This window comes from Podarcis bocagei (assembly GCF_964188305.1).
Source record: "Podarcis bocagei genome assembly, chromosome: 2".
NCBI classification, from domain to species: Eukaryota; Metazoa; Chordata; class Lepidosauria; order Squamata; family Lacertidae; genus Podarcis; species Podarcis bocagei.
In genome coordinates this window covers 116,274,705-116,298,655 of record NC_138126.1, presented here as the reverse complement: position 1 = coordinate 116,298,655, position 23,951 = coordinate 116,274,705, and the positions used below count along the sequence as shown (strand labels likewise).

The 23,951-nt window shown below is 44.7% G+C and overlaps 1 protein-coding gene across 4 annotated transcripts in view; it reads right to left on the bottom strand.

Moving 5' to 3' along the window:
• The window catches only part of CA10 (carbonic anhydrase 10), a 380,746-nt gene that overhangs the window by 182,417 nt on the left and 174,378 nt on the right, over positions 1-23,951 (bottom strand). For all 4 annotated transcript variants that reach the window (XM_081181501.1, XM_081181502.1, XM_081181503.1 and 1 more), the window contains one exon: positions 13,512-13,654. In XM_081181501.1, the coding sequence (XP_081037627.1) occupies positions 13,512-13,654 (143 nt within the window). The remainder of the gene's footprint in view (positions 1-13,511; positions 13,655-23,951) is intronic.

The window sequence follows — 23,951 nt, the reverse complement described above, 5'->3', positions numbered from 1 at the left end:
TTATCTCCCAGACAAATCTACCTTTGACAATGCTCTAGGATGCTGTGTTGAACTCTGTCCCTCAGCTAGTCACAGACGCCATGAAAAAAATCCCAAACAAGGTAATGTGAAATTCAGTGAGAAAACTATCTCAACACCACAAAATGGTACACTGAGAGATAAGAGCATCAAGTAGTAAACTGTTGGTTAACCAGACATCTGACTAGTAACTCTTAAGACAAACGACAGAATTGACCCAGGGGCTTTACAACAGGTATTGATTTTCCGACAATGTTATCTGTGATCCTGGATAAAGTTTCGTCTTAGCTTCTGGACAGACCGCTTTACTTTTGTCATCTTAGGAGTCGGAAACCATTATGCCTACAGATTTTGCAGTGTGAAATATTGTTTGTTTCTCTCCCCACCCCCCTCTGCCCTGGTATGTAAACTGATATTAAAGACTAGTCTATTTGTCATTCTGACAGCTCCTGGCTGCTAGAAGAGATTTCGTTATGAAATTTCTGGTCTCCTCCGAGGCTGTTAAACTTCAGAGGTCTTTATCCTTGATTTGTATTTCAGGCATTTTTCAATATTCTCCACCACATGGAACTGGCTCCTACTCACCCAACTGCTCTATTCCTATTCCGTATTTACAGCTCAAATATGCACAGGGAAGGCAAAGAACGTGGCATGCCACAGGAACTCATGAGGAGAAAGAACTAGAACTGGGAAAGGTTCGAAAATAAGCAGAACAGCAAGTATTAGACATCACCCCAGAATTGGCCCTACTAAACATCTTCCAAGACAACAATGCCCATTTACACCACAAAGAACTCATAACCCACCTGCTTTCAGCAGCCGGAAACACCATAACCAGACACTGGAGAGACCCGTCAGGAGTAAGCATGGACCAATGGTACCAAATAGTATGGGAAACAGCCCTACTAGAAAAATTAACCAATAAACTGAAACTGACACGGGGACAAACAGAAGAAGACACCTTCACCCCGGTATGGCTCCCCTTTATCACATACACAACCCAACAAGACAATGACAATAATCCACCAACAGCATACAAATCAATATGGCTAACCTGATCCAAAACACCCACCCACCCCACTCACACACGAAAACAAAGATCACCACAGCCAATCACAAACAAACAACCACACCCTAGGCCAACCCCAACCTCTCTCACCACCAAAGGAACACAAGTGAACAGCACAAGCAACGCTGACACCAAACCCTACAACACCAAACCCTACATACATTAAGCATAACAGAAACATCACCACCCAACCCCACCACCACCCATCTTCCCTCCCTCCACCCCCTTTTTTTTTCTTCTCCCCCTAATGTCTCAACAAATGAAAAGGATTTTTAAAAATGTTACATGGAAAAAATATGAGAGACATTACACTTACTTCTGTAAAACAAAAAAATCTTTAATTAAAAAAAAAATAGAAGCCGAAAGAAAAAAAAAAAGCAGAACATCTGTCGTTGCATGCTGCAGTTCCACAAGAAGAGGACTTTCTGACCATCTCTGGACATTCTGTTTATTGTTGTTGTTGTTGTTGTTGTTGTTGTTGTTGTCTGTAAAGGCTTCTCTGTTAGGGTAAATGGGACACTTTCCCACCAACCTCATCCAGCCCCCACCTTCCTGCCTTCTTACAATCAGCCTGTTCCTCTTCCTTAAATCCCAGTGTTGCCCCTTGTAGAGCTCAGCAAGAAGCAGTAAGATGGGTGGGTGGAATAGAATGAGTTGGCCCTGCCTGACATTGGCTAGGGTTTCACATACTGGTGGTCTACTTAACCTTCTGCCCAGCCAGTTGTTAAGTGCCAATTTTGCTGCAGAAAGAAATATCGCCATGGTAACTTGAGATATGGATGAAGGCCTCCTGACTGACTGGAACAAACTTTGAGGGTCTTGCTTCAAATCAGAGACCATCAAGTTAAAACTGCAACTACAGATTGTTGTTCAAGACCCTGGTTAATAAGCCAATATTAAACCATAGAGACTTTCTGGCCAACTGAATTCTTTATGGACAAAGATATGTAGGGAAGATTGTTATAACGAAGCCACGTGATAGGCAGGAGGAATGACAAGTTTCTTTTTAACCCAATCTTTAGCAGAAGCTTCTTTTTCCCAAAAGTAACAGAGGAGCTGGGAAGTCTTCCACACAAAAATTCAGCACTATGTATAGTATTAAGTATTAATTAGACACTGGAAGGAATCAAATGTTAATTTCACAGAACCACAGCTTTCCAGCGGAATAGAACATTTTAAATTGGATACTATTCCACAGCTTCCCAAAAGCACACACACATCTTGGCGTCCCTTCCAAAGTTTATGTTCTGTGACAGCTTTGGCTTCGTTTCATGTAGCGTTGCTGGCAGAACATGATGCTTTTACATATCCAACACCACACAATACAGACATCAATATGCACTATGGGTAAGCAGTCGCGGTGTTAACATTCAGCTAGGTTATCTTGTGGGTACACATAAGATGTAGCTATGCACAAGCTATGTCAAATCTTGGATTGCTAGCTCACTCGACATGGGGCTATGTCTGCAAGCTTCAGCTAATGCAGAACCCCACAGCTCAACTCTAGCTCATTTGCCCTGGTTTCCTGTGAGCTTCAATAATCAAATTATTGTAATTATTATGAGGAGAGGTTGAAGGAGCTAGGTATGTTGAGCTTGGAAAAGGGGAGATTGAAAGGAAGTATGACAACCGTCTTCAAAAATCTCAAGGGCTGTCACATGGGAGCAAGTTGTTTTCTCCTGCTCTGGAGGACCTGAGCCAATGGCTTCAAATTTCAAGAAAGGAGATTCTGATTAAACATCAGGGAGGACTTTCTGACAGTAAGAGCTGTTCAACGGTGCAATGGTTTCCCTCGGGAGATTGCGGACTCTCCATCAGAGGTTTTAAGCAGAGGTTGGATGGCTGTCTATCATGGGTGCTTTAGTTGCATTGCAGGGGTTGACCTAGATGACTCCATCATTCTATGACTCTATGACTGTCCTAGAGTCTGTGCTGATGTGCTCTCCTGAAGCTATGTGTCAGGGAACTGCCATCAGAGGCAAGAGGAGAGGTAAGACGCTCCAATGATGCAGGGGAGGGAACTAGCAAGGAGAGAGAGAGAGAGCTTCCGCTGGGGAAGGAAATCCAGGGGACACCAGGGAGAAAGGGGAGGCTGAGAGTACTGCGGAGGGGAGGCTCCGAGACTCTTCCAGTGAAATCAGCGGGGAGAGCACAGGACCTCTGCTTGGCACGCCCACGCTGCGCAGAAGGCTTCCACGCAGAGAATCTAGGAGGAGACTTGGCGTCAAAGAATTTCTATGTTGGAGGAAGTTTAGGAGACGCCCACTCACGGATTCTGCCAGTGACTAAGACAGTCGCGTTGTAAGGGCTGTCAAACCAGGGAAAGGTTTAGCTATACGACCAGCTTGGAGCAGTTTGCAGTTTATGCACAAGCAACCCCAATTCCCATTACACTATGCTTTGATATAACCTGGTGAAGTAACCAAGATGAATTAAACTGATTTAAAAAGAGAACTTGATTTAAGAAAGATTTAGACTATTGGAATGGCATGCTGAAGATGAAGAGGTAAAATCGGTAATGAGACACTGGGCTAAAGACGTTGGTTATAATATATGGTTAGACGAATGGGAGAGGTTATGGAAGGAAAGTATCAATTTTACTGCATGCAGTCTGCTTAAAGAAAATGTCATGAAAATGATGTATAGGCAGTATTTAACACCATTTAAACTGGCCAAAATGTATAGAACAAAAAATGACTGTTGGAAATGTAAGGAAAAGGAATGTACTTTTTGCCACATGTGGTGGATATGTAAAGAGGTAAAAGCTTTCTGGGAGATGATATATAACAAGTTAAAGAAAATGATTAGAAACACTTTTGTTAAAAAAACCAGAAGCTTTTCTTACTGGATATACTGTAGTGGAGAAAGAGATACTGAGATAAGATAAAAAATTGTTCTTATATGCAACGTCTGCAGCAAGAATTTTATTAGCTCAGAAATGGAAACAGCATGAAGTACCAACAAAAGAAGACTGGCAGATGAAAATGATGGACTTTGCAGAACTGGCGAAAATGACAGGGAGAATCTGGAACCAGCGAGATCAAGTACTGTCTTCCCAAAAGACTGGAAAAAAATTATATTATATTTGAAAGACAACTGTAAGCAATTAACACCATTAGCAGCGTTATCTGAAGATTTGTAAGATGAATTAGTTACCTATTCTGTTTGAGTAATTTAATATTTTAAGTAATGATACAACAAGAATAGGAAAGGAAGTGAAATGCAAAAATGGAAAATTTAATTTTGTAAACCATTAGGCGGGAAGGAGGGAAGTTGTTTAGGCTCGGTTTAGCCAAGAGATTTAATAAGAGGATATGATGTTACGTATTGTGATTATACGTAAAATTAATAAAAATCATTTTAAAAGAAGATTTAGACTACACAATGAAAAAGATCTGTCTATTGTTTATATCTGTCCTCATTGTAAACCATTACAAACAAGAGGGGCTTTACAAAATCTACAGTACCGCTGTTTGTTAAACAAAGTGACAAAGAAAACAAAGCAGCAAAACAGACAGTGATACACATACAGGGATGAATAAATGATAGGCACTCATGCACTTGACACACCATGGGCAAATTTCAGATTGCAAAGGATGCCGTCTAGATTATGCACCCATCCCACTGGAAGCAAAGGGGCTTGAGTGCTTTTCTGTACGCTCCTCCCATTGATCTCAACAGAATTTAAGCAGGCGTGACTTTCTTTGGATTGTGTCAAAGATGGGAGGAAGCCTTATTAGGGAACATCTGTTCCCTTCCTGCAGTTATTCACATCTTGTTAGGCCCACCAAGAAGCTACCATGGTTTGACAGGAAAATCCTCTAACATCACAATGCTATGCTAGACCTGCTCAGAATATTTACTTCGAAGTTAGACCCAGTGCATTAAGTGATGATTATGTCCAAATAGGATTGCAGCTCAAGATTATTTAAGTGTCTATTGAAAGTCACTTGAGTGATAAGCAATCATTATTGCACATACCACTTTGGTGTTCCCCAAAGACTGGATTAGGAGTATAAGACTTAAGTTTAAAAAAGTACTGTATTTTTCTGTGTATAAGAATATATCCCCCCCATTATTTTTTTTAAGTTTAAAATTGGGGGTTGTCTTATACATGGAATGTTGCCATTATTTATTTCTTAATTTGGGGCTCAAAAAAGAGGGGCCATCTTATACATGGGGGCGCCTTATACACGGAAAAATGTGGTAATTATTAAAACATGGTCACTTCCTGCGTCTGTAGATGGAATATTTGGAGAAAGAGGAGTCACACAACTGTATAGAATTGTACTGACCTGTTGGGTGCCGAGTTATGGTTATTAGTGATGTTCTAGCTCAGGGTTTCCTAAACTTGGATCTCCAGCTATTTTTGCACTACAACTCCCATCATCCCTAGCAGGCAGGACCAGTGGGCAAGGATGATAAGAATTGTAGTCCAAAACCAGCTATAGATCAAAGTTTGGTTTGGGAAATGCTGTTTTAGCTGAAGGTAGTAGTAGTAGTAGAAGAAGAAGAAGAAGAAGAAGAGTAGTAGTAGTAGTAGTAGTAGTTTGGATTTGATATCCCGCTTTATCACTACCCAAAGGAGTCTCAAAGCGGCTAACAATCTCCTTTCCCTTCCTCCCCCACAACAAACACTCTGTGAGGTGAGTGGGGCTAAGAGACTTCAGAGAAGTGTGACTAGCCCAAGGTCACCCAGCAGCTGCATGTGGAGGAGCAGGGAATTGAACCTGGTTCCCCAGATTACGAGACTACCACTCTTAACCACTACACCACACTGGCTCACAACCAGCTTTCCCCAGCCTCTAACCAACTGAGCTGGTTCTGGATTACAACTCCCATCATTCCTAGCTGTATGTAATCCTAGATGTTCTGGATTACAACTCCCATCATTCCTAGCTGGGGTTGATGGGAACGGTAGTCCAAAACATCTGGAAGGCATCAGGTTGGAGAAGACAGACTTAAAAATAATAATTTAAACAAAACTTCATTTTCCAATAGACATGCTATTAGCAAAAGGTTGATTGCCTGGAGCCCCTATGAATAATAGTTAAGTTACAGCATGAATTCATTATTTGCATCTTTATTTGTTAAACTTTCAGATGTTTGTATCAAACTTAATAACTTTCCAAACACTATACATCAAAGCTTCAGATTATTAAGCCCTCTGAAAATCAATCACAAATCAGTTTTCAGATGACACTGATGTCTTATTGCTATTCATTCCTCCTGGACCATTTCTAGCAGTTCATTTTATATTCCCGCAGTGTTGAAATATGGCTCGTGCCAGTATCTGTCCTTTTAGTAATCACCAAAGCATAGCTTGGCAGTTGTCATAAATTACACTCTCGAAGAAAAAAAAAATGCCAGTAATACTCTGAATTGATTGAACAGCATGGAATCAAAACTAGCTGTCAGAGAATCCATTTGACCGATCTCTCCCTCTATCCTTATCCCTTCTTTTAAGTCAGAAGACTTCTAGTATTGCAATTATTTTGTGCCAACATATGCTGGATGAACCAATTATTTATAAAAGCATTATTTTAAATGACTCTGCAATTGCAATTTTTTGAATGTGCTCTTTCAAAAGAAAGCTATAAAGGATACAATTGAATAATTTTCATTTACCCACACAGCATTACGGAGTTTAAATAATAGCCTGTGGCCAGTGCAAACTGATTTATTCAGCCTCAAAACATCCACATCAGGTGGAATGGCTCTTTGTGATGGCAGAAAAAGAAGACACCATTTCAATCAAACTGCAGGTGCCTTCCAAACATACGTGAAGCCAAAGGCTGGATTATTCATTATGCTAAGAAAGGCTCACAGCAATGGCTGGGAGCTTAGGCCCATTTGGCTCCTTGGGTCTCATTAAAATAGTCTCTACTCAAGACTGTTCTCTTGTCCCACGAGTGGGAAGCAGTGGTCATTTTCCCAGCTGGAGGGGAAAATAATGGTATGGTTAGTAGAATGGGCAGCAGAACTAGTAAAGACTGTTCTGTAGAGCAGAAGGTTTCGGGAACGGGGCAAACTGTGGGAAGAAGAGTAAGAATAAAAGCAACACGCAGGTGCAGCCAAGCCCACTCTCATATAAGGATACTAGCGGATGAGACAGCAGTCCTTGAGGGACAGAAACACGGGGTCCAAAGGTGAAGACCTAAAGCCCTAGTGGGTGACGTTGGCATGGGCATCCTAGAATACGCTCAGACTCCTCTGCTGTAAACTCAGGTCCACGACATGCCCAAGTTCCATGACAGACAGGCTGATGTAGAAATAATTCCCTGAGCTTGGGTGAGGAAATGTGACTGGACTGCACCATCATTTCTTATTGGCTGCGATAACTGGGGCTATTAAGATAAAGTACAGTGGTACCTCGGGTTACATACACTTCAGGTTACATACGCTTCAGGTTACAGACTCCGCTAACCCAGAAATAGTGCTTCAGGTTAAAAACTTTGCTTCAGGATGAGAACAGAAATTGTGCTCTAGCAGCACGGCAGCAGCAGGAGGCCCCATTAGCTAAAGTAGTGCTTCAGGTTAAGAACAGTTTCAGGTTAAGTACGGACTTCCGGAACGAATGAAGTACTTAACCTGAGGTACAACTGTACTTCTTCTAATGAAATGAAAAAAAAAATGTTTAAAATAACTTTTGTAAAAGAACCAGAAGCCTTTTTTATTAGGAATTATAGGTACTGACATTCCAAAGGAACAGAAAAGACTTTTTATGGAATTGACAACAGCAGCAAGGATGCTACTAGCCCAAAGATGGAAAGAAGAAAGAGTCCTGACCAGAGAAAAGTGGCAAACTAAGCTGTTAAACTACACTGAAATGGCAAAAGTGACTGGAAAATCCCAAACATTAAATGCATTAATTGACTTTTATTCCCGTTGCCACACTGTGCTATCACTTCCACTGGAAGTGTACCGGTGCAGTTCCAACTCCAGGAAAACTTATAGGTTAAATATTATGTGATATAAGGCATTTTGAAAAAGTGGATAATGCTAAATTACCCAGAAATATGACTTCGGGAATCAGTTAGGAACATTGATCCATCTAGTTCAATATTATCTGTGCTGACTAGCCAAGGCTCTCCGGGGTTTCAGGAAATCTTTCTCAGTTATACCTGGAGTTGTCGGGGTCTGAATTGGAGATATTTTTCATGCAATGTGCTCAGACCAATGATCTGACTTGCTATACAGCATGTTTCTAAGCCTAATGCACAATTAAAGCATATACTAAACACACCTAATGCTATAGTAAAGTAGAGACACCATCTTGCCAACGAAGGTCCGTATAGTAAAAGCTATGGTTTTCCCAGTAGTGATGTATGGAAGTGAGAGCTGGACCATAAAGAAGGCTGATCGCTGAAGAATTGATGCCTTTGAATTCTGGTGCTGGAGGAGACTCTTGCGAATCCCATGGACTGCAAGAAGATCAAACCTATCCATTCTGAAGGAAATCAGCCCTGAGTGATCATTGGAAGGACAGATTCTGAAGCTGAGGCTTCAATACTTGGCCACCTCATGAGAAGAGAAGACTCCCTGAAAAAGACCCTGATGTTGGGAAAGATGGAGGGCACAAGGAGAAGGGGACGACAGAGGACGAGATGGTTGGATAGTGTTCTGGAAGTTACCAGCATGAGTTTGACCAAACTGCGGGAGGCAGTGGAAGACAGGAGGGCCTGGCGTGCTCTGGTCCAGGGGGTCACGAAGAGTCGGACACAACTAAACAACAACAAACAACAATGCTATAGGTACAGTCCCTGAGCAAGGGCCCAGCAATATGAGCAATAGGATTCAAATTGCAAAGGGCATATCTAGTAATCCAGGTGTAGGCTTTGTGTCTTCTATAGGACACCAGGCTGACAACTTTTCCTTAATGCAATTTTCACTCCCTATGAGCAAACTGGCAGCAATTTTAGTGTTTTTAAAAGAAAGTGCTATCTCAGGCACTTAAGTCATTTTGGGCATAAGGAGCTGCGGTGTTCGTTGTCTGATTGACATGGGCCTGTACTCGCCTCTTAATAAATTCTTTTGTTTTGCTCCAGTGGTGCTTGTGTGTTGTGAGCATCAAGGGAAAAATGCAAAAAGCAGGATTATTTTTCTTTTGCTTGTTTGTGAAGAACAAGAGGATGCACTGCGTAAATTAATGGGAGCCTGAATTTTCGATTAGAAGGGAGAGTTTATCTGCAAATGGGCTTCTTGTTGATTTCTTTTTAAATACATATAATCAAAAGACAAAGGCAGCCTTATTATGAGAAAATTGCAGCATGTGGGGTTTCTTCCGATACTTGCATTCCTTCTGGGGCAATTCATCTGCATGTAAACTCATTAAGTATCTCAAGCTGATATTTCAGGTCTTGGAATCCAATTAGGTGTTCTAGTGACACACTGTCTCGAGGAGCTGGAGAGGCTCTTTGTAATAAAAAGGAAGCTATAGAGTAAATAATGGAGGGATGATTCCATGACATCATCTGAAATGCTTGCAGGTTGATGGCACAAGGGGGAAAATCCCAAACGCTGAACCTGTTTTCTCATTCCCCACTCCCTATTGTTGTGTATTAAAGCATTCCACCAGCTCAGAGACTGGGGACCTTGCCCAGGGACATCGTGGTGCCTGTGGGCACTGGGTGGTAACTCCTACTATAAGTTAGATCAGTGGTTTTCAACTAGTGCACCACGGCAGCCTGTGGCACCTTGAATGACAATCAGGTAAGCTTCAGGCAGCACCAGCTGCCTGCCTGCCTGCCTGCCTGCCTGCCTTCCTTCCCTCCCTCCCTCCCTCCCTCCTCTCTTGCCCTCTTGCATCTTTGCCTATTGGAGGCTCGCAAGCCTATTTGTTGCAGCGGCCCTGGCTACAAGCTCCCCAGGTGAACGGTGCCTCTGCGGTTGGCCAGGGGCATAAGAGCCAACTCCTAGGTGCCAAGGGGTTTTTGCCCCCCAATAATGTATTTGAGGGGGCGCCCCCAAGTTGATGGGCATTGCCATTCCAATGGTGTGTGTGCACCTCATCACGCGATCAATTATGTGGGTGGGACTTACCTGCTCCCCCTATTTTATTCAGGTAGGCACCCCTGGCCAAGGGGCTCTGATTGCCAGGAGCTAAGGTGGCCTCAGAGAAAGCAAGCAAGCAAGCAAGCAAGCGGCTGAGGGAGCCCAGCCCTTGCTGTTGGGAACAGGCAGACAAGTGGGAGGCCGGGCAGTGAGCTGTCTTGTGCTCACTGCATACAAGGCCTGCCTGGGAGCTGAGCGCCTGACACCAAAGGGGAGTCTCTCTGCCATGCAGGCCCAGCAGCGCCCTCTGCTGCTGCCTCCTGAGGCAAGTAAGCTGATGGCCTCACGTTCAGCCCACTTTGTCCAGTTTCTGTTGGGCCACTAAGACTGGGGGCATCATCTTCCTAGGCCCCCGTGGGACCACATGAGGAGGCAACTCTCTTTGGGGCAGAGGGTGGCGGCTCAGAGACTAGCAGATGCTGCAGCATCCACCTCGATGAGAGGGGAGAAGAGGCTGGGGGAACCCTCCACAAGGGAGGTTATCCAAAAAGGGGTGAGGAGATGCTGGCTTGGGCAGGCAAGGAGCGACATAACTGGGCTCCTGAGACACTGTAGCCTTTCAGACCTTTCCCATTGGTTGGGTGCGTGTTGCTCCCGGGAGGGAGGAAGGAGTCAATAGACACCGAGGGTTGGTTCAGAGAAAGAGTTTATTTCTGCTTTCCGGATAGCAGAAAGGCACTGTGTGATCAGTCACAGCAAGCACACTTAAAGAGCAGTTACATACAGCTTATATCCCTTTCAGGTCCCCTTTCCCCCTCCCCAGGAATCCAGCCTCATGAGTTTGTACACATAAGTTTATATCCTTGAGCATGAACAGAAATTCCTGTTTCTGTACTCTTATCTTGGGGTAAAAAGGTCACCCAACTATAGGAGTACTCCTGGCGCCATCCCCGGGCGCGGGGGCTGACAGGCCTGTCTTGCAAGGTCTGTGCGTCAGCGTGGTCAGGATAGTTACAACTGATAAGATAAGACCCAGATGCGCCATCCCGTCTCCACTTGGAACTGACAAGGCCATCCATTAAGCCTTCATGGACTGATAAAGGAGAAGGCTTTGTTTATACAGCTGGGTTTGTGTTATACAGCTCAAGCTAATGGATTTTAGCCAATGGATCCTTGAAGAAAGAATTTGGGAATTTGGGGGCCTGGTTCGGGTGACTGCACAGTCAGGTTTGGGTAACCTGTTCCTTCAACACAAAGCACATTTCCCATAGGGGAGCTGCAGAAACAATGAAGTTGGTCAAGAGAGCCATGGACTCAAAAATGTTGAAAACCTCCAGGCTATAGCTTTTGCTAAGACACTGCATTAAGCCTCTCTTGATGTTAAACAGAAAAGCCATTTCTTCTAATCAGCAAGTTGCAAATGGGCACATGATCCATTCACCTGGAGGTATGAAATGGGGTAGTTGATGATGCAGAATAAAGCAGAGGTGTGTCCTACCCATAGAGTTCGGACAACGCTTAAAGAGGCACATCAGCTTGGCCATTGACTTTCCTACAATATGCAAAAGACGTGCTCGACTTGCTTCTAAGAGCGCAAGAAGTGACCTTCCAAGCGACCTTAGCTACCTCATCTTAAGCACGCTGCAGCAGCAAAGTGAAAACCCCTTCCACAACATGAGGAATTCAAGTCTCCTTGGGGTGCCCCATTATAGGACGCAACAAAGCCAATGCTTAAAAACTGATCCACGCAGAGACATTCATTGCTCTGCGTCTAACCACTCAATGACTTGCCACCAAACGGAAGACATGAAGTGCTTTAATTGAAAAGCATGGGGCAAAAGGTGTTGTCAGGCGATGTGAGAGTGACTCACAGTGCTGTTTGTTGGATCTGTGGTGATCGTTGCACACGTAGAAGTTATTACCAGTACTTGATGATACAGCAATGATGTGTTGAACGCGCATGTAAAAGCTTCCCTTAAGTCAGTGATGGCCAAACTTGGCCCTCCAGCTGTTTTGGGACTACAATTCCCACCATCCCTGACCACTGGTCCTGTTAGCTAGGGATGATGGGAGTTGTAGTCCCAAAACAGCTGGAGGGCCAAGTTTGGCCATCACTGCCTTAAGTTGTTCTTAAATGGGATCAACTGAATTTTCGAAGCAGAAATGGGGAACTTCCCTCAGTCCTCCCAAACATACTGGTGTGTTTTTGCTTTTTAATGGCTATCCATAGGCACAATGAGATACTAGCTAATCAGGGATCATATAACGAACAAAAGCAGGCCACACCACTATAAAGGCAGTCAGACTGGCTGCACACTTGTGGGGGAGAGGGAATGTTGCCTGTTGCCAAGTGAATGCAGGGGTTCCTACCCCTCTGAGAGTAAGCAATGAAACCAACATAGTACGATTCAGAGAGGGAGAGGATGCACCCCCAAGGTAACTGAACACATACCAACTATCTTTCTGCAATTGCTGCAAAGCCCACCCTTTTAGCTCAGCAAATGAAACGAGAGAGCATCACCTGGTGGCCTAGGCAATACGGGAAGTGCTTCCATTCTTCCTCTCTCTCTCTCTCTCTCTCTCTCTCTCTCTCTCTCTCTCTCTCTCTCTCACACACACACACACACACACACACACACACACAAATACAATGTCTATTGCACTTTGCTCTTCTTTGCTGTCCCTGTGCGCAACCATCACTGGTAGTGGAGCTCCTTTGGCCACAAAGAGGCAACAAACTCCGCGAGGGGACTTCACTTCAGAGCTATCCCCAATTCATTAAAGATTTTAGAGCGTGGAGAAAAATGCAAGGGACAGAATTCTCTGCTAGTAGCCTACACTGTTAAAACTTTATGAAGCATACCAACAAGACCAGGCACCTCTGAGTACAACACTTAAAACAACATTAATAAGACTAAAGTTAGAACTCATCTTATGCAGAAGTCTCCAAATATTAAGAAAAATTTCCCTGTATTAAGAATAGTACACAAGGCACATTAAAGCACGTCATCAGAAAGATATATGCAGCGCAACATAAGTGTATGTGGTTTTGAAAATGGGAAGGATAAAATGTACAGCAGCTACAAGGGTGTGAGGGTTCTTCCAGGCTTGCCATTGCTCTGCTGCTTCCCTCTGGGAAAACCCAATATTAGCCGCTGAATCAGTGCAAATGTCAACCGGGTTTTCTCTGGAATGACGTTTGCTCCAATTTATCACTAAAGAGCAGGATTTCTGGGGGAAAGCAGCGGGGCAAAAGGCAAAACTGCTTGGCCCCATGCTTTCCAGGTATGGGACAAGCGCAGGTCTGGCTGAGCCCCGAGTTCGAGATCCCAACTGATGGGGAAGGCAGTGTCATACCTATGGAAAAATGCCAATGTGAAACAGCTGTTGCCATTTTTTTCAAGAGCGGAAGCCATGGCTGGAATCTTACCTTTCTGCCCCCGGTGTTTATGCGAAGAGGGGTGAGGAAGGGGTCGAAGATCATATGGCTGGTTTCTATGTTGACCGGTGATTGCCTTTTCCCAACAGAACAAAGATTCCAGGCGGAATTCACCAAGCCCCAAAATGAAGGAACTGTAACGAAAGAAAAGGGAAGGAAGTTTAAAGAAGAGGTTCTGGGAACAGGGCAGAGGAAGTCAACGCAAGCACTACTGATATTGTACATCCCATACGAACAATCACTGTGAAAAGTTAAAATAAGGAAGGATCAAAAATTAACACAGTGGTACCTCGGGTTACAGACGCTTCAGGTTACAGACGCTTCAGGTTTCAGACTCTGCTAACCCAGAAATTCTACCTCGGGTTAAGAACTTTGCTTCAGGAAGAGAACTGAAATCGTGTGGCGGCGGCGCAGCGGCAGCCAGAGACCCCATTAGCTAAAGTGTTAAGAATGGACCTCCAGAATGAATTAAGTTCTTAACCCGAAGTACCACTGTAGAATCTTTTAAAGAAGCCAAGAGGTGCAATCTGAACCTCCAATCCTCCACACTAGAGGATGCTTGGATGGGGTGGGCCTCTGCCACTGAGGAAGCTCCACTGTCAGTGGAAAAGTCCGGCCTGTGAGGAGCCCACCAATGTACCCAAGCAAATGGTGGGCAGGCAGAAGTTATCACAGGGTAGCTTGAACTAGATGTTTCAGGGGAAGGGATAGGGGTTGTTCAGCACAGAATCTGCTAGAGTGGCAATGGCTATACTGCTCCATCAAATCCCTCTGCTGCCAGCCAAGGGTTTGGCTGGCTCCCAATACTCAAGATCCTTCATTGTTTTCTCGAGTGGTGGTTGTTTCTCTCGTTTTCCTTTCCCGGGATGCCTGTAACCACTACAGACACTGTGGTTATTTGCACTTTAGAAAGCAGGGAACTGCAGAGAACTCTTAGATAATCCCATGCAATTTTGCAGAATGTACCCGTATTTTTCGCTCTATAACACGCACCCAACCATAACATGCACATAGTTTTTAATGGAGGAAAACAAGAAAAAAAAATATTCTAAATGAAACAGTGGGTGTATGATTTTTGTGGTTCATGCTGTGGCCACAGACATGTGATCTGACGGTGAGTTTGGGGTAGCCCAATGCAAAAATCCTGAGGATCCATGTGGATCCATGCTTTGTAACCATGTTTTTGCACCACTGCAGCCCCAGGCAACAGTGGGTGCCTGATTTTTTGGGTGCAAGCTGTAGCCATGGACATGCTATGTGATCTGATGGTGAATTTGGGGTGACCCAGTGCAAAAATCCTGAGGATCCATGTGGATCCGTGCTTTGTAACCAGGCTCTCTGTCCCTCGCTTCTCCCCACTCAGTGGCTCTTCTCCCGCTGTGCTGTTTCAAAGCGAGCAAAGCGAGCCACGGAGGAGGGAAGGAAGGGGAACCATGGATCCTCTGCTCACGACTGCAGCAGATCCCCCCGCCATCCGTAGGCATTCGCTCCATAACACGCACAGACATTTCCCCTTACTTTCTAGGAGGAAAAAAGTGAGTGTTACGGAGCAAAAAATACGGTATTCCCCCCGCTCCTAAAGAAAAAGGAACCAGTCCTTTTTGAAGGCAGCTCTGTTTAGGGAAGTTTTTAATGTTTGATCTTTTATTGTGTTTTTAATATCCTGTTGGAAGCCGCCCAGAGTGGCTGGGGAGACCCGGCCTGATGGGCAAGGTATAAATATATGATGATGATGATGATGATGATGATGATGCTGGTGCAGACAGTACAGAAGTAAGGCACACCCTGAAATAAATAAATAAAAATACTTAATGCTGTTTTGTTAGCTACTAAGTCACAGGTTGCCTTGTCCACTTTGCACGCCAGCCAGTGAAACTGCCATTACATGAAGCCTGGATAGCTTAGCTGGTTAGAGCGTGGCGCTGATAACACCAAGGTTGCAGGTTTGATCCCCATTTGGGACAAGCTGCATATTCCTGTGTTGCAGGGGGTTGGACTAGATGATCCTAAGGGTCCCTTCCAACCCTACAATTCTATGACTCTGTGTTCAGAAAGAGGTCTCCTAATGACTGTAGCTGTAGCAATCAGCCCTGACACGTAACATGCGCATGCATTCAGCATTCTCAATGTTGCCATGATGACACTGAGGGGGCTGGAAGGGGGCTGGTCGCTATTATTTATTTCATAGATTTCTCTCTCTTTTCCAACTGTAGTCCTCATAGGGCAGGATTCCTCAGCCTCGACCCTCCAGATGTTTTTTGAGACTACAACTCCCAGCATCCCTCACCACTGGTCCTGCTAGCTAGGGATCATGGGAGTTGTATGCCAAAAACATCTGGAGGGCCGAGGCTGAGGAAGCCACTCATATTGATAAGAATTCAATAATACACCTTTAAAAACACAAAAAGGGGGGCAGGGAGATCAGTTCGACTTGTGTAAGAACTTGCAGTTGATGCTTATTTCCACCGGACAATTGGTCTTACAAAGGTCCTGGTGGAAGAGGAGACTGTCTGGCTGAAATATTCATTTATTAGATTTGACAGCTGCCCTGACAGTCACCCTGGAGCTCTGTATAAGGTGGTTCCTGGTTACAGGACCTATTATGCCCAGTCTCTGCAATAACCTCTTGAGGCTGCCATGTTGATTATTTGTATCTCCTCCTTAACTGTCATCTATGTGATCAGTGCCTGTGGTTGTAGAAGGGGCCTGAAGCTAACATTTCCGCTACAGAAGGCTACTTTCAAGCAAGAGCTTTGGCATACTAGGCACAAACAACTTAGGACACGTTATGTCAAGCTAACCTTTGACATAGTCAAACGATAAATCCAACGGGGGATTTTCAAAGGACAAGGGGCGGGAGGAAGGGTATTCTGCTGAGCCTTCAGTTTGCTGTGTGCATCTCCCCCACAGGTAAATTCATCTGCTCCGTTCTTCCACTTGCACTCATAATGCCTGAAAATTTAATTTCCAGCTTCACTTCCTTTCCCTTGTGTTGCTGTGCTGAGCCTTCTGTCTCTCTCTCTTCCCTCCCGATGACAGAAGCAGCAGGTGAGCAGAGGGATTGTCGCGGTGTTTGCTGAAGCAGCAGAGATCCAACAAAGGTGGCTGTGTCACTAGCACTGAACATCAGTCTGTGGCTTAAAGGATATCATTGATCTCATGGAAAAAGCTGGAGGTGTTAAAAATGACCGCGCAGATTTGCCATTCCCATGTCCTCAGACACGCTTAAAAGTGTTCATAAACTAATCTGAAAACATGTCTGATTATCATAGCTCAGGTGCAGTCCCCATCATCTTCAGTTAAAATGATTTCAAGCTAGCTTCTTAGATTTATGGGTTACCATAGTTTTCTAATTATGTGTTGGAAGCTGCCCTAATTTTACAAATGGAGGCAGAATATGCATTTTTAGACAAAGAGGTGGGTTGCTATACCAGGTGCTTTATTTATATTCACACACTTAAACTTTTGCAATCCTAAGCAGGTAAGCAAAACAGGAGGTTGAATGGTGGCTGGGGATAGAGAAATCTGTCAGAGTTTCTATTTTTTCCCAAGCTCAAGTTCTCCACATTTCCACATCAATTTGCAACTTATTTTTTTAAAGAAGTCTGCATAAAAAAAATGCATTTTAGTGTGAAGTTCTCCTAATATAGGCATTTTTGCATAGCGATTTCCCTTAATATAATGCATTCTCAGTAACATGCACATTTCCCCCCCTCACACTTTAGGCCAGCATATGCATTTTTGGGTACACATTGCTTGGTTGGAAAATAATAATAATAATAATAATAATAATAATAATAATAATAATAATAATAATAATAATAATTTATTATTTATACCCCGCCCATCTGGCTGGGCCTCCCCAGCCACTCTGGGCGGCTTCCATAGAAACCAAAAATACAATAAAATATCACACGTTAAAAACTTCCCTGAACAGGGCTGCCTTAAGATGTCTTCTGAATGTCAGGTAGTTGTTTATCGCTTTGACATCTGCTGGAAGGGCGTTCCACAGGGCGGGCGCCACTACCGAGAAGGCCCTCTGCCCTGCAATATTTGGGGAGTTTGGCAGGTGTGGTGGCAGCGCCAATCTGAGCTTTGCCCCTCCCACACTACCCATTACTGGTTGGATTCCCCCCCTTCCTCCCTGAGCAGGAAGTAGAGTGGGCAAGAAACAAGAAAATTGCTTATTTAGTTTATCATGCTAATGTTCAACACAGGAAATGGTAGCCCAGCAAATAATGTGACTGGATAGCAGTTCATACATTACTAAAATGGTACCTTGGTTCTCAAACACCTTGGTACTCAAAGAACGTGGAACCCAAACACTGCAAACCCAGAAGTAAGTGTTCCGGTTTGCGAACCTTTTCCAGAAGTCGAATGTGCTCCATTTTGAGTGGTATGCTTCCGATTTGAGTGCCACACTTCCGTTTTGAGTGTTATGCTGAGGTCTGTTTTTGCTATTTATGTTGTGGTTTTGTTTTTGCGGCTCCTTTTGTTTTGTTTTTGTGATTGTGTGGAACCCAGTTCAGCTACTGCTTGCTTGATTGTGTGACTGCAGTACATTGTTTATTGCTTTCATTTTATGGCTCAGTGGTCTTGTCAGATAGTAAAATTCATGTTAGATTGCAGTTCTGGAGGTTGTTTTTAAAAGTCTGAAACGGGTTAATCCATTTTGTATTACTTTCTATGGGAAAGCATTCCTTGGTTTTGGAACGCTTTGGTTTTGGAACGGACTTCTGGAACGGATTAAGTTTGAGAACCAAGGCACCATGGTAAAGGCAAAAGGTAAAGGACCCCTGGACGGTTAAGTCCAGTCAAAGGTGATTATGGGGTGCGATGCTCATCTCGCTTTCAGGCCAAGGGAGCTAGCGTTTGTCCACAGACAGTTTTCAGGTCACGTGGCCAGCATGACTGAACCGCTTCTGGCACAACAGAACACCGTGATGTAAGACAGAGCACAAGGAAACACCATTTATCTTCCTGTCGCATTGGTACCTATTTATCTACTTGTACTGGCGTGCTTTCAAACTGCTAGGTTGGCAGGAGCTGGGACAGAACAACGGGAGCTCACCCCAGCACTGAGATTCGAACCGCCAACCTTCTGATTGGCAAGCCCAAGAGGTTCAGTGGTTTAGACCACAGCGCCACAGATACAGACAAGTTTTCTTCCTCATGAATGTGAATCTTCCACACAAAATACCAGCTGCATGCCATCAGGCTAGATATTACTTATTCTACATGGCTGCAATCCCAGGCCCACTCAATGCACTAACAAGCATATTCACATGCACTAACAAGAATATTCAGTCTAGACAGAGGCCCTCTGTAGACTATGAGTGGTTGGGATGCATTATGGATGCTTAGTATGATCTAGGCAGTCCGATTAAAAGCAATGTGACTTACATTAGATGCAATGAACTTGTTTCATCAGCTCCAATGGGCTGTGAAGTTCTTGTTTACTCATAAATAACTCTTACTGATTTCGTTGGGTTTTCCTCCCAAGTAGCTGTTCAGAGGCTTGCAGCTGAGGCCAAACTAGCCTTCAGTTGCATTTCAGTCAGCAAATTCCACCCAACGCTTTCAACACGCAGGTGACAGAGACAGGACCTTTCCCACTATATAGCACTAATGCAAAACACATTAGCGTGAATAGCTGGCAAATGGGATGTGTAACATCAAAGAGGTGAGTGAAGCATTCACATTTGAAAGGCCTTCACTGTTTCCATCTCTCTACAAACACCGGAGAAATGCGTATGGTAGTAAGATTAAAGAACGGGAAATTTGACATTTTGTACAGTCCCCTTGCCAACAGAAGATATTCAGTTCTGATCACTATTAATACAAGACAGAGGTGAAGGAGGAAAAGAAAACCTTTCAAGAATGCTCGGATTGGCACAGAATAACCAAACCACACACCTCAGCTCATTACAAACTTGCACCAATCATGTGGTCAAAATAAAAAAATTCCTTCCAGTAGCACCTTAAAGACCAACTAAGTTAGTTCTTGGTATGAGCTTTCGTGTGCATGCACACTTCTTCAGATACACTGAAACAGAAGTTGCCAGATCCTTCTATATAGTGAGAAGGTGGGGAGGGGTATTACTCAGAAGGGTGGTGGGAATGGGAGATTGGCAGATAGCTGAGATGAGCCTGTTGACGACTCTTAACGACTGTAATAGGTCTTACAGGAAAAGGCAAGGGGTGAGAAGGTGAGAAATGGCTTAGTCATGTATAATGAGATAAGAATCCAATGTCTTTGTTCAGACCAGGTCTCTCCATGGTTTTAAGTTTGGTAATGAGTTGCAATTCAGCAGCTTCTCTTTCCAGTCTATTTCTGAAATTCCTTTGTAGTAAAACAGCTACTTTGAGATCTTGTATAGAATGTCCTGGGAGATTGAAGTGTTCTCCTACTGGTTTTTCTGTTTTGTGATTCTTGATGTCGGTCAGGAGAGACCTGGTGTGTGTGTGTGTGCGCGCGCCGCACGCAGTGTTTTTTTTCCTAAAAAATGTTTAGGGCTACTTTCATTTTGATTCAAGTAAACCGCCATTTTATAGTTCAAATTGGGAAAAATAAATACAGTAAATGGACAAAAGAACAAAGATTCACAAAATGTTTAGGGGTATGCGTACCCCTATGTACCCCCAGAAAAAAAGCACTGTATATATGTATATGTGTGTGTGTGTATGCATGAGAATGTGCTCTCTCTCTCTTACTGATAAAAACCATTTTATTAAATGGCAACTACTGAAAAATTGTGAGTTTAGCCACCTCTGGTAATCCATTTGCTCTCTGTCGATTTATAAAGGCAAATTATTGCTTTAAGACTTTATATTTTTTCCCTTCCCTCCCTCTCTCTGCTCTTAAATACAATGAGGGGGTGTTTTGTTTGAAGTGCCATCTTCTGCCGTTAATCCTATGTTTTTAAAACATATTTATTTTCTTTCTATATTTCCCTCCTGTTCCAAATGGCAAGCAGACAATCTGAAAGCAGAGTTCCACATTTACAAAACTAACTTTTACCAGAACCCATTTTGTTGTCCTTCCTCATTATTGCATTCTGAGGAATTAATGATTTCTTAGAGAGATCAGAACTGCATATATCCAATTTGGATTTAGCGCGCACGCAAACACACACTTACCAATAACAGACAGGAGTGGGGGCATTACAAGCCAATTAAACAATGAGTGCCGTTAATTAAAAAAAATTGTTCACAGTGCATAACAACGTGAAAGAAATGAAGAAAACTTTAGTTAAACCAAGAAGGTTTATCCCTTTTTCTTCTAAGAAATTAAAAGCTGAAATCTTATACACATACGAGCTTGGCTGTGACTGAATGCAGTGGGGCTTACTTCTGAGTAGGAAGGCATAGGATTGTGATATAATAGTATTTTAAGAAAATTTTAAGCCTATTCATCATTTTACTTACGAGTGCATAGTACAAGAAGCATTTAACTGCTCTGTAGAGAATACTATGCATATAACTTTCAGATATCTATTTGAATCTTAAAAGAAATAATAATAAAAAATAGGCAGGGATGTCAGCAGTATTTCCTGGAACCATATGCAAATTGTATCCTTTTTGTGGATGGGGTGGAGGGCTCAGCAATAAATCGGGTACCACACACAAGTAATAAAACTGCCTGGCAGACAGAATGTCAACTGGTGAAGCTTTCCCATATCTGTATTTCAATAGTAGGAAAGGCTTGGCCTATTGACTTCTCCTGCACGTTCCCTCCCTGGCAGGCCTGATGCCAGGCAGTGCCATCATTGGGCACCTTCTGGGGTCCACAGCTCTGCAGAGGGGGAGGCACACTGGTGATTCAAAGAGCCTCTTGGTCCTGCTATCTTCTTGTAAAGGTAAAGGGACCCCTGACCGTTAGGTCCAGTCGCGGATGACTCTGGGTTGCGGCGCTCATCTCGCTTTACTGGCCAAGGGAGCCGGCATACAGCTTCTGGGTCATGTGGCCAGCATGACTAAGCGGCTTCTGGCGAACCAGAGCAGTGCACGGAAACGCCGTTTACCTTCCCACAAGTAGATACCTATTTATCTGCTTGCACTTTGACGTGCTTTCGAACTGCTAGGTTGGCAGGAGCAGGGACCGAGCAACGGGAGCTCACCCCGTCGTGGGATTCGAACCGCTGACCTTCTGATCGGCAAGCCCTAGGCTCAGTGGTTTAGACCACAGCGCCACCCGCGTCCCTAGTTGCTGCCTATTCATGGCCTCTCTCCAAGTGTGCAAACATGACTATGGCAAGAGAAAGTTGTGTTGACTGATCTCAGAGGAAGAGAGGGAGTACAGGGGCAGAGATGAGTCCATTTATGCAAGGAAGAGCTTCCTGAGACAGTTATGACTCAGAGCCCCCTCAAAATGAAGAGTTGGCACCGCTTCCCAGCCCTGTCATTCATCTTCCCCTCTGGCTTGCTGCCTGGCATATCTGGGCCCTGATCGCTTGCCCACAGTTGCTGGCTAGAGCAGAACTGGCACAGGAACAGCCGTGCAGCCGGAAGGAAATCTGAATGCTACAGGGAGGCCACAAAACCTGCTGGCTGCTGATCACGGCTGGCGAGCCTTCTTTAAAAACGTTCAAAAACAAAATGAGGGGGGCAGGCAACCTGACTCCGACCACCTCACCTGCAAGTAAGGTAAGCCCAACCTCACCACCTTGAAACCCTCGAGAAATTTCTACTGGCTCATCTTCAGCATGTTTTCTTTTAACGAAAAGAAACAATCGGTAAAATTGAGCATCCAGTGAAATATTGGCCCGGTATTGCTTCAGAATAGCCCACCGAAAGATACATGGGCAAATGCATCCAATGTCTTGTTTAAAGAGATGGTTTAATATATTTGCTTGCTTATTATTAGCTAACACAATAGACTGCTGGTATGATATTGGGGGGGGGGGATCGGGGTGCCACCTCGTTCTCAGGATTGTGGGTGCCCACCGCCGCAATGCAGATGTGCAACGTCACACCCACCGACCCACCTGCACATAGTGTGTGTGACGTCACATGCACTAGGTGCAGGTGTGTGTGTGTGATGGCCTGGGACTCGGGTTCGGGCTCGGAACCAGAGGAGTCTCAGTCTGCACCGGATCCTTTGCCTCAGGCATAATCTGAACCAAGTCTGGGGCCTGATCCTGAAGAGCCCCAGTCTGCACAGGTTCCCCTGCAACAAACACCAGCTGGGCCGAGTCAGGGGCCTGAGCCTGCCCTGGCTCCAGATGCGGGGATTACCTTGTTGCCTTCAGCTGGGCCATCACTTACAGCTGCTCCACTACTGGTTCGGTCAGGGGAGGCTAAGGCGGCCCCTGGGTCTAGTAACCCAGTGACGTCTCCCGAGCTGCAGAGACTAAGGTCCGAGAGAAGGAGAGACCTGAGTACTCGCAGGAGGAGTGCTCGCCTTCAGGCAAAACAGGGAGGTGAGTTGCTGGGGGATCAGGACCGTCCGCTACCCTGACAAAGATAAAAGGCTGTCGGACCGTGCTCCAGGTTGCGGGATCAACATTGCTGTATGCTAGATCCTGCCTGAGATCCTCTACCTGTCCTTGCCTAGTTTCCTGCCTCGTGTACTGCCTTGACCCTGTTGGACTGACTCCTAGAGGAACCTTCAGATTCTGGACTGGTCCTTGACCGTGTTTCACAGGTTACCTCCGGGCCCAGCACAGTGTGCTTGTGATGTCACACGTCTGTGTTGTGGTGGCTGGCGGTGGCGACTCCTCTTCCTCCTTCTATCCAGAGCCAGAGAGGCACCCTTTTCTGTGGGGATGGTCTCGCACCAGGAGGCAGAGAGACTGCCTCCACATCCAAGCCACAATCCCGGAAAAGAATGGCTCGCTGGCTGGCTATGGAGGATGAAGCTTTTTTCATTGACTTTGTGGGTGCCTGGCTCCTACAATTTTATTATTGATGGTGCCCAAGCACCTACGGCCTCCTGGAATTGGCTCCTAAAGGTAAAGGTAAAGGGACCCCTGACCATTAGGTCCAGTCGTGACCGACTCTGGGGTTGCAGCGCTCATCTCGCTTTATTGGCTGAGAGAGCTGGCGTACAGCTTCCGGGTCATGTGGCCAGCATGACTAAGCCGCTTCTGGTGAACCAAAGCAGCGCACGGAAACACTGTTTACCTTCCCGCCAGAGCGGTACCTATTTATCTACGTGCACTTTGACATGCTTTTGAGGTTGGCAGGAGCAGGGACTGAGCAACGGGAGCTCACCCTGTTGTGGGGATTCAAACCGCCGACCTTCTGATTGGCAAGTCCTAGGCTCTGTGGTTTAACCCACAGCGCCACCCGCATCCCACCTATGGGGGGAGGGGGATATAAATAATATTGATAAGGAATATAGAACTAAAAGGGACTGGGCTAATAGAAATTCTCCTCCTCCTCCTCCTCCTTTTAAAAGTATCCTTTATGAAGAGCTTCACCATGAGT